The 13,044-nt window shown below is 45.0% G+C and overlaps 1 protein-coding gene across 4 annotated transcripts in view; it reads right to left on the bottom strand.

Annotated features, from left to right (window-relative positions):
• The window catches only part of DCLK1 (doublecortin like kinase 1), a 575,482-nt gene that overhangs the window by 98,902 nt on the left and 463,536 nt on the right, over positions 1 to 13,044 (bottom strand). For all 4 annotated transcript variants that reach the window (XM_073583217.1, XM_073583216.1, XM_073583218.1 and 1 more), the window contains 2 exons: positions 9,133 to 9,252; positions 2,185 to 2,331 (listed from right to left, as the gene is read on the bottom strand). In XM_073583217.1, coding sequence (XP_073439318.1) covers positions 2,185 to 2,331; positions 9,133 to 9,252 — 267 coding nt within the window. The remainder of the gene's footprint in view (positions 1 to 2,184; positions 2,332 to 9,132; positions 9,253 to 13,044) is intronic.

Raw genomic sequence — 13,044 nt, forward strand, 5'->3', positions numbered from 1 at the left:
CGCCGCTGTGTTTGGACCTTGATTCATAGCGTTACTCTGCATCTCGGCTTTAACCCTTCGCTCTTTTTCCCTCTAATGTGCTGGAATGCTGTTGTCAGTTATCTGTGTGGATGCTGCCCAGTGTCCGGCCCCGCCGCATAGAGCCGTACATGCGTGCGTGGTTCCTCTGCGCTGCATGACCACCCGTGTGTGCGGTCCCTGGCAGCCACCCGTGGGTTAATAGCTCTGCTACACATTGCGTGTCTTACCACGTGTGTTCAGGCTTCAGCTTCTGCCAGATGTCCTTTGCATTGCTGATTATGTTCTGTCTTGCTTAGGGCACGTGCGGCCACACCTCCCTTCCTTTTATCAGGAAAGGGTGTGTGCTACAATTGCTGCTCCAGCCTATGGCTGTGTGGCAGCTCCTATATAAAGGTCTCTCCCCCTTTAAGGCATTGCCAGAGCTTCGCATTGAGTTCCTGAACCTTGCCATGTGAGTCTGTGTTCTGCTCCTGCTCTGATTCTGTTCAGTTCTGAGGGAGCTGTTGCTCTTTATCCCTCTGTGAACTGTGTCTTGTATCTTGGCCTGCTCTGGGGGCATAATACTCAGATCGCCTTTCCTGGAGGCTGCATATCCAGGCCTGTCTGAATTGTGTCTTGTTTCTCCGCCTGCCCTGGGGGCAGTAATACCCAGATCGCCCTTCCTGGAGGCTGCATATCGAGGCCCCGTGTATGTTATGTGTTGTTTCCTGGGTCTGCTCCTTTACCTGACCCTGTCTGAACTGTGCTCACTGTGTGATGTTCCAGAGGTCCTTCCGTGCCTTGAACCCTGTGCCCAGTGACTGAGACTCTTTGTTACCTGACTTTCCGTGATCTAACCTGGGTTCATCTAGGAAGTAGGAGTCCAGTGTGTCCGCTGAGTTTCTGCTACTCAGTACTCAGCTGGGAATTCGGTGCAATTCCCTGCCGGCTCCTGTCCAACCCGGTAGGGTTTGCACCAGACCGCTTGGGAACTTTCTAGGTCGCTTCCAGATGTCCGGAGCCTGATGACCATGGTCTCTCATCCGGAGCCTGTCGTCCACCGCATGATGTCCCGTGTCTGACGACCCCTTCCAGATGTCCACCAGATGTCTTCCTGATGTCCGACCTGAGTCCGGATGTCTCTGAGTTCTGATGTCCAGCCTGCGTTCAGATATCCAGTCTGTAGTTCTGGTGGTCCAAGTTGTGCTCTTAAGCCGGTCCCGTTCTCCTTCCTGGATGGAATCCTCCATGGTTTCCGGGAGTTTCCAGCTCTGCTCCCTGGCGACGATCCCACCTGCGAGTCCTGGATCTGACCAGCCTATGCCCGATGCTGTAGTGCCACCACTCCTGGACCTGCGCTATCCGAGTACTGTTCTGTTATCCTGCCGGTTCCCTAGGGTCTTACCCGTGATGACCTCTGCCATCATCTGAAGTCCGCCTGTGGTCGGCGCCTGACGTTCTCCTGCTGTGCCTGTGCTGCGCCCGTTGCCGTACATGCGTGCGTGGATCTGCTGCGCTTCATGACCACCCGCACGTGCGGTCCCCCCTGGTAAGCCCGTGCCAGACAAACCTGGACCGCGTCAACCCATGATGACCTCCTGCTTCGCCTGTCAACCTGAGATGGGTTTCCTTCATGATGTGCATACTCCGGAACCTGGTGTTTCTATGTTTTTGCCTTATTTCAGTAAACTTTATTTTTTCTTCATACCTGAAGTTGTGCGGTGTTTTTTATTTTTTAGTCCTGCTTATGGCCATCTTGTCCACACGCTCAGCTGTCACAGACCCCGGTCACTAACTTTCCCTAGTCCGGGTAGGTCCGGGTCCCCCCTGTGGTCCAGTGGGTCCACATTCCATGACCGCCTGGGACACATACCCCGTCGTCGTTATAGCTCAACGACACGGGAGCGTTGGCTGTAAGCCACGCTGCGTCCGCGATCGTAACAGTACCATAAGTCAAATACCCGCTGTATAGCCTATGATTTACACCACAGATGTAGCAAAAGATAGTATGATACATACCGGGCTGGTGAGCAAGTGCTTTATCGGAAGAGTAAGAACTGGTGATGAGATAAGGTGTTATCTGAGCATGCTCGTGTGCTAACCGAGTGACTTTGGCATGCTTGAATAACATCACTAGTAAGAACCAATCTTTGTATTTTTCCATCATGTTCTTGTGGAACTTACCAATAAATTTTCAGGTTTGATATCCCGATGAACAATGTTCAGGCTGTGCAGATACTTGATGGCGCTCATTAAGTTGTAGAGCATCCCATTGGCATCTCGTTCTGTGTATTTGTTAGTAGAGGTAATGGCGTCGAACAGATCCCCGCCCTGAAAAAGACAAAATAATCAATCTCCTGAAGACATATTATAAACACAGTAAAATAATAATCTGTTTATAGGGTAAAATAATCCTGACTCAAATTAGCAGACATATCGTCAGCCTCCTTTCAATAAAGTGCTCTTTGGCATCAATTGACAGCTGGATCTTCATACTGTGCTGGCCACTTGTGGGTGAGATAGCGCCCCCATGTGGTGGCTGATGGAAGCATGATCTTAAAGGCTTTGTATACCTTGTCTCGTGCAAAAATGCTCTTTACTGGCTGTTATATTATTAATCTGCAGATAAATAGTGATATAATGCTGCCTGGCCGCCTTACTGGAAGTGCAGCTGCCGGGAGAAAAATGAATTTGCAGTCGCGGGCAAAAGTTTGCACCCTTGAAATTGTGCCAGAAAATGTTGTATTTCTTACAAAAAATTATTGCAATTACACATGTTTTGTGAGAAGCATGTTTATTTCCTTTGTGCGTATTGGAAAAACACAAAAAAGAGAAAAAAAAAATGCAAATTAGACATAATTTCATACAAAACTCCAAAAATGGGCCAGACAAAATTGTTGGTACCCTCAACTTAAAACTTGGTTGCACACCCTTTGGAATAAATAACTGCAATCAATCATTAGTCTTTGCTCACTATATGTTAACTCCCAGACACTTTGACAGCCTGCTCTGCAGCGCCTCTGTGCTGAGTGAGCTGTCAATCAAAGTTTTAGGGAGCAGTTACAGCCACTGCTAACACTTTAGTGACTTATCACTTGGCCTATTACTGCCAGTGAGTGGCTGCCGGGAGGATGTACATTAATTCTCTAGCTGTAGCTGAGCTTTCAGTAAGGCAGTCAGGCAACATTTTAAACTATTTACCTGCAGATATGGGTTTAGTGTGGACATGACGGGTTTTGGACATAAGTTTTCTGTAAGCAACTTTCTAAATAGTCTTAATTGAAAAAAAAAAAGTTGATTTTCCTGAGGTAGTGTCTGTATTTCTGATCCAAGTTTCAGAATTGTCTCCTGTTGGAGTGTCTTTCCCTTTATTATTGGCTGAATGAGAGCTCATATCACATATATGTCAGAACAGCTCCAACTCCACACTAATCTCCTTTTAGTCTGTTTTCTCCTTGTCTATAGTGTGTTGTTTATGGCCTTTCTGAGATCTTTTATCTCCTCTGCAGATCTGGGTAAAACTCACTCCCTGCTGCTATCTCTAAGGGCTCATACTCACATGCGAGAAACTCGGACGAGTCTCGCATATCAATACCTGTCACTGCCGCCGGCACTTGGATCGGAGCGCTCAGCTACATGTATTTCTATGCAGCTGAACACTCCGATCCGAGTGCCGGGTATTGATGTGCGAGACTCGTCTATCTGTGAGAGAAGAGAGCACTGCCGCCGGCACTCGGACTGGAGCGTGCAGCTACATGCATTTCTATATAGCTGCATGCGCCGGCCCCAGTGCTGGGTTTTTGTGAGAATTGTGCGAGTCTCTCGCAAGTGAGTATGAGCACTTAGAGGTAGCAGCAGGGAGTGAGTTGTACCAGATCCGCAGAGGAGATAAAAGATCTCAGAAGGGGCATAAACAGCACGCTATAGACAAGGAGAAAACAGAAGAAAAGGAGATTAGTGTGGAGTTGGAGCTGTGCTGACACATGAGATATGAACTCTCATCCAGCTTATATTACAGGGAAAGACACTCCAACAGGAGACCAATCTGAAACTTGGATCAGTCTGCAAACTGCATATCAGGGGTTCTGAAATTGGATGAAAAATGCAGACTGAAACTTAGTGCAATTTTATTAACTAAAGGTAACCACTAGAGAAGGGAGAAGTGACTTAAAGGACTCTGGTCCATCGTCCAGGTCAGTAATCTGGGATCCCTGCAAGTCTCTTTACCTTCCGGTATTCTTGGCTTGGAGTCCTGAGAACCAATTCTCCCATCTCTAGTAACCACACTAACACACCTAAAATATTTTCTTTCTATCTCAAAAGTGTCCATAGCCTTTAATAAGAACTCTTCTGTTTATCCACAGGAATACGTGGCCATTGCCCACCATTCGTGGGAACATGTGGCAGCAGCACAGAATGGAAACCCAGACTGCAAAGTTTCCTTTCCTCATCAGATTATAAAAAATTATTTATTAACTACAACAATAACTGTATAAAAAGACACAATCTGCTATTCCATGGTGTAACTACTTTTCTGCTATTCCTTTACTTGTTCTAGTCACCAATGTAAAGTATATGTTTTCATTTACTGCAGTCAAAATGCAATTAATTAAGATATTTGATATTTTACAGATCTAATTTGAGTAAGACCCACAGCATCACTGGTTTCAGTCAACCTGACACATTTTCTTATTAGTAGATATGACTTAGAACTGTAAATAGGAAGAAAAATTAAATAAGTACCGTACTTGTTTTATACTTTGATTTGTGTAATGCAAGGTGTCCTGAGCGGAAGCTGTTCCAACATTACCTAGCTGTGCTCGGCACTTTGGGAGATGAGATCTGCGGGTGTGAAAATAGTGATGTTGCCCATCACCACCAGATGGCAGCAGTTGTCAGTAATCCTCCACGACTCTATGGACACTGGTTTCCAATATGACGATTAGTTTTGACCTACAAGTTGTTTTATATGATTCCATGGAGCCATTTTATAGAAATATTATTGTAAAAGGAGCAGGACCACTAGTAGAGAATATTCAACACAGGATCTGGCAGAAAAATCAAACTACCTATGCCTCTTCCAAATTTAAAGGGGTTTTCCATTTTCAATGAACCATTATCCCCAGGTGCAGTTCAGAGTTAAACAAGCAACCTGCCCTTTACTTACCCTCCCCGAGTCCAGTGTCTCCACCGCTGCGGTGGACTGTTGTTTGTCTGCAGTGCTGACTTCACATTGACAATGCTGCAGCTCATTAACTACATCAGAGCCAATAAACTCAGTGATTGGATGCAGCACTGTCAACATGATGTCAGCGCTGCAGACAAACAACATAGAAAGGGGGCAGCGGCGGAGACTTGGTGCTGGACCCAGTACGGGTAACTAAAGCACAGTTAGGCTGTGGCTACACGACAACTTTAGTGCAACATGTTTTGGCTGCAGATTGCGGAATGTCGCTGCTACATCACATTACAATGCAAGTGAACGGGATCGAACTGTAATCCCTTGTATACTGCAGCAAACAAGTTGCCAAAAAATCCAAATGGTACTGACATTTTGTGACTTAAGTCAGTTGCAGCACCTTGTTTGTCGCAGTGCAGCCCTATTATCGTGCAATATACTGCAATGTAGCAGCTGCATCTTTGGCCATGAGATTTGTGTCTCAGCCTAAGTCACTGTGCAGTCTTAGCCTTAGGCCACGTTCACACGTTCAGTATTTGGTCAGTATTTTAAACAGACCTATTTCACAAACCTTGTATCTTCATTATCCCACAACCCAAAACAACTGTTCAGCACATTTAACTCTCTCCTCCGCCCACCACTGCCACCTCCAATTCCACTCATCTCTGCTGAGGACTTTGCCACCTACTTCAAAAACAAGATCGACCAAACAAGGCAAACTTTTACTGTTCCACCACCCCAACCACACCACTTACCAGACCTCTGCCCTTCCGTAATAACCTCCCTCTCCAACATCACTGAAGGAGAGCTTTCTCATCTCCTTTCCAAATCACACCTCACCACCTGTGCACTTGACCCCATCCCTTCCCACCTGCTCCCCAACCTCACTAACATGATCATTCCAGCCCTATCCCATCTCTTCAACCTATCCCTATCTTCTGGTACCTTCCCCTCTGCCTTCAAACATGCCACCATAACACCCATCCTCAAAAAAATCAAACCTTGACCTAACTGCTATGCCCAGCTATCGCCCCATATCACTGCTCCCGTTTGCTTCCAAACTCCTTGAACAGCATGTCCATGCACAACTTTCCTCCCACCTCTCATCTAAAGGCCCCGTTACACATAACGATGTCCCAGCGATCCCACCAACGATCCGACATGGATGGGATCGCTGGGACATAGCTGATCGCTGGTGAGCTGTCACATAGACAGTCCGTCCAGCGATCAGGACCAGCGAGGAAGCTGGTTTCCAATGTAAACAGTGGGTATCTAAGAGTCACGCGGCTCTTAGATACCCGCTGTTTACATTGGAGTCCAGCGTCGCTGGTCTCTCACTGCCACACGCAGCGATGCGTGCTGGCCAGCGGGAGACCAACAGTCATAAAACGGCCCAGGACGTTCGAGCGCGATCAGCGATACCTGGCAGGGGGGGCGGTCGCTGATCCATGTCACACACAGCGATATCACTGTGGCGTCACAAAATGAGCGATCTCTCTGGCGATATCGCTGTGTGTGATGGGGCCTTAACTCCCTCCTTGACATCCTGCAATCTGGCTTCTGCCCCCACCACTCCACTGAAACTGCCCTGACCAAAATTAATGACCAAACTAATGACTTACTCACAGCCAAAGCTAACAAACAGTTCTCCATCCTCCTCCTTCTCGACCTGTTCTCTGCCTTTGACACAGTCGACCACTGCCTACTGCTACAAATTCTTTCTTCCCTTGGCATCAAAGACCTTGCCCTGTCCTGGATTGCCTCATACCTTTCTGACCGCCCATTCAGCGTTTCCCACTCCCACACTACCTCCTCATCCCGCCCCCTCTCTGTTGGACTCCCCCAAGGCTCTGTCCTCAGGCCCTACTTTTTTCCATCTATAATCTTGGCCTATGACAACTTATAAAGTCCCATGGCTTCCAGTACCACCTGTATGCAGATGACACTCAGATCTACCTCTCTGGCCCAGATGTCACCTCTCTGCTGCCCAGAATCCCGGAGTGTCTATCAGCCATATCCTCCTTTTTCACCTCTCGCTTCCTAAAACTCAATGTAGACAAAACTGAACTCATTATCTTTCCTCCATCTCGTGTATCTTCCCTACCCAATCTTCTGTATCTATTATGGTAAACGGCATCATGCTCTCTCCCGCACCTGAAATCTGCTGCCTCGGAGTAACCCTTGACTCTGCCTTGTCCTTCAAACCATACGACCAAACTCTTGCCACCTCCTGTCGCCTCCAACTCAAAAATATTTCCAGAATCCGTGCCTTTCTCAGCCCTCAATCTACGAAAACTCTTGTACATGCCCTCATTATCTCCAGCCTTGACTACTGCAACACTCTCCTCTGTGGCCTCCCTGCCAACTCTCTTGCACCACTCCAGTCTGTCCTCAATTCTGCTGCCTGACTAATCCACCTCTCTCCTCACTACTCCCGTCCCTCCCCTCTGCAAATCCCTCCACAGGCTCCCAATTCCCCAACGAATCTAGTTCAAACTACTAACACTGACCTACAAAGCCATCTACAACCTTTCCCCTCCCTGAACTAATCTTCCAATATCTTCCCTCACATAATCTTCGATCCTCCCAAGACCTCCTACTTTCCTCAACACTTATTCGTTCCTCACACAACCGCCTCCAAGATTTCTCCCGACTATCCCCTATCCTCTGGAATGCCATGCCTCAACACGTCCGATTATCCACCACCCTCGGATCCTACAAACGGAACCTGAAAACCCATCTTTTCAGGAAAGCTTACAGCCTGCAATAACCATTCTACCGCCTCGCCACCGCCCGAGCCGCCGCATCACCATCAGAGCTGCGGCTCCCCCGACCTTCTGTCTCTTCCCCACTATCCCGTAGAATGTAAGTCCGCAAGGACAGGGTCCCCTCCTCTCTGTACCGGTCTGTCATTGTAAATTTGTTTACTGTTAACGATATCTATAATTTTGTATGTAAGCCCCCTTCTCATGTACTGATTGGAAATACTGACCAAATACTGAACGCGTGAATGTGGCCTAAGGTTTGTTCAGAGTGTCAGCATAGTGTCATCCAATTCTTTCAGATGATACAATCAGAGGACAATGAGAAGATGGAGAACAAAATTTCTCCATCTTCTCCATTCTGTCAGAAATTGGACTACATTCAGATGTCATCCGAGTGCAGGCTGATGAGTTCCACGCACCCATAGACTTGATTCTTCTGATTTCAGAGTGAAATTGCAGTATGCTGCGATTTTTTTTCACCGGCAGATTCCATAAGTGAAAAAATTCGGTCATCAGCACCGCTGAGTGCTTTCTGCTAAAAATCAGACACCACTGGTCCGACGTATAAGCTGGTGTGAGCGAGCCTTTAGTCTTTGCCTAGCGTTGCCATAAATGGCTCAGTTGGTCGCACTGGTGTCCCATCATGTAAAAAGTCTACCATTACATTGTAGTAAACTAGCAGAGAGACTGGTCAGCTCCTTCTGATGTATTCAGGCCGGGTTCGGATGACCGTATGAAAAATCATGCCTTTTTCATGCAGAAAAAATTGGACGATATTGTATTTGTATGTCTGATTTTATGGATCAAAAGTTAAAAAAAAAAATTACAAGGTTTCCTATGTAAATGCAATGGATCTGTTAAAAAGGAAAGTCATACTGATGGTGTCCGTATGACATCCGGTTTTTTTTTACCCACCTATTGCGTGTAAATCAGGGTCATGCATGCTGTTACACGTGGACCATGGTGGCATAGTGCCACGTGGCACGCTTCCTTAATAGCAAAGCATGCTGGCGGGTGCTTCGGCAATGGCTGCCCTGGTACCAATGCAACATACTGACCAAGATACTGATGTGCGAATGCAGCTTCTGTATCTAAACCAGAGTCTTTTCATTCACTTCTACCAAAATAATGAAGAATTACAACATAAAGGCTTCGATTTAAAGTCGTGGATAAGGCATGGCCGCTGACCTTCACTAGCTCCATCACTAGGTACAGCTCGTTGGGCATGTCCATCTCCTCAATGAGCAGGACGATGTTGGGATGCTTCACTCTTCTCAGAATGGAGACCTCATTTTGGATCATATGTTCCTGATCAAGAGACAAGAAAGACATGGATGTATATTCCGAAGTGGAAAGACAGAACGCTGACCATCGTATTCACTTTACTACTGCAATTGATAAAAACATTCATATACAGTGAAAGTAGAATATTTTAAAGGAGTTCTCCACTTTTATCTTTATTAATGTGTTGGGAACGTGATTTTTTCGCACTTTCTAATACATCAAAATCAACATCAAAATTGAAGCACCAAAAAGAAAAGTTGTGGAATTCTGGAAAACATGGGATGGATACTAATGTTAATTATATGCAAATGATGAAAAAATGGTAACAATATTTTCAAAATATCATGATCTATTCAGTATTGTGCCATGTGCAGGAGGCCTCACACTTACTTGACTGCTATCAATTAGATTATTAATACAGTAGTTTCCTGAGGAATGATCTGCCACGTTGAATGAACTTGGGCACATAATCAAGATCCACTGCTGGCAGCTCCCTTTGTAATTGTCAATGACGTCCAGATGTGGTCGGTGGGAGACAAGTCCGGAGATGCTATAGGCAAGGTAATACGATTAGGCAACGTAGGTTGCTCACAACGGAGCAACCTGCAGCCTGGTGTTGTCATGTTGAAAAATGGCTCCTAGAGAAATGACCAAACCAATGATTCCACAAACATGTGATGTAAAGCCGAGCCATCTGTGTACCTAGAATGAAGATGTACCTGGAATGAAGACTAGAGGGTCCAGCTATGCCACCCCACAATATAATCTTCCAGTGTGATATTCACTCCTGATGGGCTCTTCATGGTTTGTAGACTATGTAAGCAACGCCAATCTCCAGCTATCATTGTGCACAAGACAAAAGTAACTGGTTGGAAATTGCACAGGGAGTTGCCAGCAGCGGATCTTGATGATTTCTATGCTTAATTGCATTTAGCATGGCAGAAAATTCCTCATACAACCTCTTCTTATTCCCCATGCTTGGCCCTGATAAAAAAAAAAAAGGCTCCTTTGTGCTGGTGCCATTCCAGCGGTGATGGCACTCGCAGTCCCAGGGCTTATTTGCGGTTGTATGACACTTGGCGCCCAATCAGCGCTGGTGTCACTGTCTCCGTCTTCATACAAATTGAACATGAAGAGGAAGTCCAGGCCCCAGCTGCTCTCTCACTTCCTTTTCATGTTCAATTTGACAGAAGGCGGAGACAGTGACGCCAGCGCTGATTGGGCGCCGGGCACCATGTGTCATACAACCGCACAAAAGCGCCGGGACCACGAGTGCCGACACCACGGGAACGGTGCCGTTATGGGATGTGAGTATAGGCTTTTCTATTTTATCAATGCCAAATGTGGGGCATGAGAAGGGGTTGTCTTAGTAATGAACAACCCTTTAATAACCTCATCAATAGCATCCAAGGCTGTAAGTGCGGGGATTTCTAAAGTGCAGTGTTTTCATTTGGAAGAGGCTGACGAATAGGTCTGGACACAAACTTTGCAGTCTATGAAGAAGGAGGAGAACCTGTAATACTTACATATCAGTAAGTGCCAAAAAATCAGATTCCCAATACATGTTAACAGAAAGTGGCCAATCCCTTGAATGAACTGTCTAGATTTAAAAATAATAATCCTTTATAAATTATTCCAATATGGTTAAACTTATACAATTATTTTTACATTGATCTAAACCCCATCATAAGGGATTGGAGCGCAGTATAAACCCAGTGGGTAATACTAAGGGAATTATTAATGAGTGGGTGATGTGATTAGGACATGTACGAGGTCTAGTTAAAAACTCCTAATTTACTCAATTCTGTAATTACATTTCCAGTGTCCTGAGTTCAGAACTTCTCATTATCAAAGCAGATTTCTAATTCTCAGCTGCACTGAGATAATGGTAACTTCTCTTAAGATGGCACCAGCAAGGTTGGAATTATTAACACTCAGTCCAGGAAAGAAAAATGACATGAAGCTAGAGTCAAAATTGGGACATCTTATTCCGTATTCCATCCTATAGTGTCCGAGCGCAGCTTCTAAAAGATAGAGCTCAAGTCCTCTTCCTCTACGAAGAGGCAATTTGTATGTTATATTTTCAAGCATTCAGCATTTTATATTCTTATTTTTCAAATGTGAAATTTTTTTTAATTGTTATTTACATTTTTGACTCATCATAGCCATCTAAGAATGAAAGCCTGCATTCACACGTGGCGGTCGAGTAGCATTCTTTTAGCTGTTAAAGGTAATGAGCCAAGAGCTGGGCGCTCCCAAGAAAATTAACAATTCTCAGTGTTCACCAAAGTGAACAAGAAAAAGGAAAAATAACAGGTAACACCTGAGGAAGCCTGGTCACAGCCGAAACACGTTGTTGTTTTTCATACTTTTTTCATTCCTTTTTAGCTTTATTTTTCCTTTTTCTTGTTCACTTTGGTGAATACTGGGTATTGCTCATTTTCTTGGGAGCGCTCAGCAGCTACATTCCCTACCAAGTTCCCATGAGCGTATAAAAAGTTGTTCATCCAGAAAACTTTGACTATTTTTTTCTCACTTGTCATCTATATACAATCGTTTTTTTTTATTGTTTTTTTTCCCACAGGAACAGCTATTAAGAATTTACAAGACCATTAACAGTTTCCTATGTTACAGAATTGGAATGTATGCAGAAAAATCGTATATTATACTGTGACTCCGTGAGGCATCTGATTTTTTTTTTTGCGTACCCATAGACTTGAATTGGCGAGTCTCATGCAATTTATGGAAGAAACTTGTGCACGCTGAAATTTATTTTACATGCACATTTGGTCAGTGAAAGAAATCACTCATCTGCACTGCTCCACTGAATAACATTTGTCCGAGAGCTGTCTGATTTTTTCACAAACAGTAATAAGACCAAAAATACAGTAGTGTAAACGTAGCCCTAAGGCTAGTTTCACACTAGCGTTTTTTTTGCGCTGCGTTAGGAGCGCACATGAAACGCATGTGAAAAGCGCATACAAACGCTTGTAAACGCTGCGTTTTTTTGTAGCATTATTGTGCGCATAACGACAAAAAAATCGCAGCGTTTTTATGCGTTTGTAAGCGTTTTTCATGCGTTTGCATTTTTTATGCGCAATAAACTAGAGAAAAAATCCTTGGAAAATTCTTGCAACACACTCAAGCAATGAGACAGCAGTGGGCATGTCTTATGGAAATTCTTTATATAGCCCCTTTTTACAGCTGAATTCTTCACATTTGCTTGCATTTAACTTGAGAAACATGGATCTGCGCTGGAAGAGCTTTGACTTTGACTTGGATCTGGACATGAGGATGGCTCAGGCTTATGCCGTTGCTTGCCATGAACAGAGGGAGAGAGAGAGGCAGCGAAGACGGCAGCAGCGGCGTATGTGGATACATCCCATTATTGAACTCCGGGAGAGCCGTGGAGCGTACCACACACTCTACAGCGAGCTCCAGGCAAACCCGGAGAAATTTACGGATTATACCCTGATGACCCAAGAAACCTTTCACTATTTGCTTGGTCAGGTAAAAGAAGTCATCCGGAGACAGGACACGCAGCTCCGGCGTGCGATTACTCCTGAGGAACGGCTACTGGTCACATTAAGGTACGTAGTTTTCATAAACCAATGGCTGCTGATTTTTCTTGGTTGTGACATGTACTCTTCCAAATCTTGCAAAATTACAGTTCTATAAAAGCTGCGGTAATTTTTTCATCGCATGTATTGAACCAAAGGCTGCAGAATTTTTTTTGGGGGGGTTTTTAATTAAACGTGTGTAAAAAAAAAAAATTACGTATACACAAATATTAATTATTGTTTTCTTTGTGTTACA

The sequence above is a fragment of the Dendrobates tinctorius genome, unplaced genomic scaffold, assembly GCF_039654945.1.
Source record: "Dendrobates tinctorius isolate UK_male_01 unplaced genomic scaffold, ASM3965494v1 ptg000075l, whole genome shotgun sequence".
In the NCBI taxonomy this organism is placed as follows: Eukaryota; Metazoa; Chordata; class Amphibia; order Anura; family Dendrobatidae; genus Dendrobates; species Dendrobates tinctorius.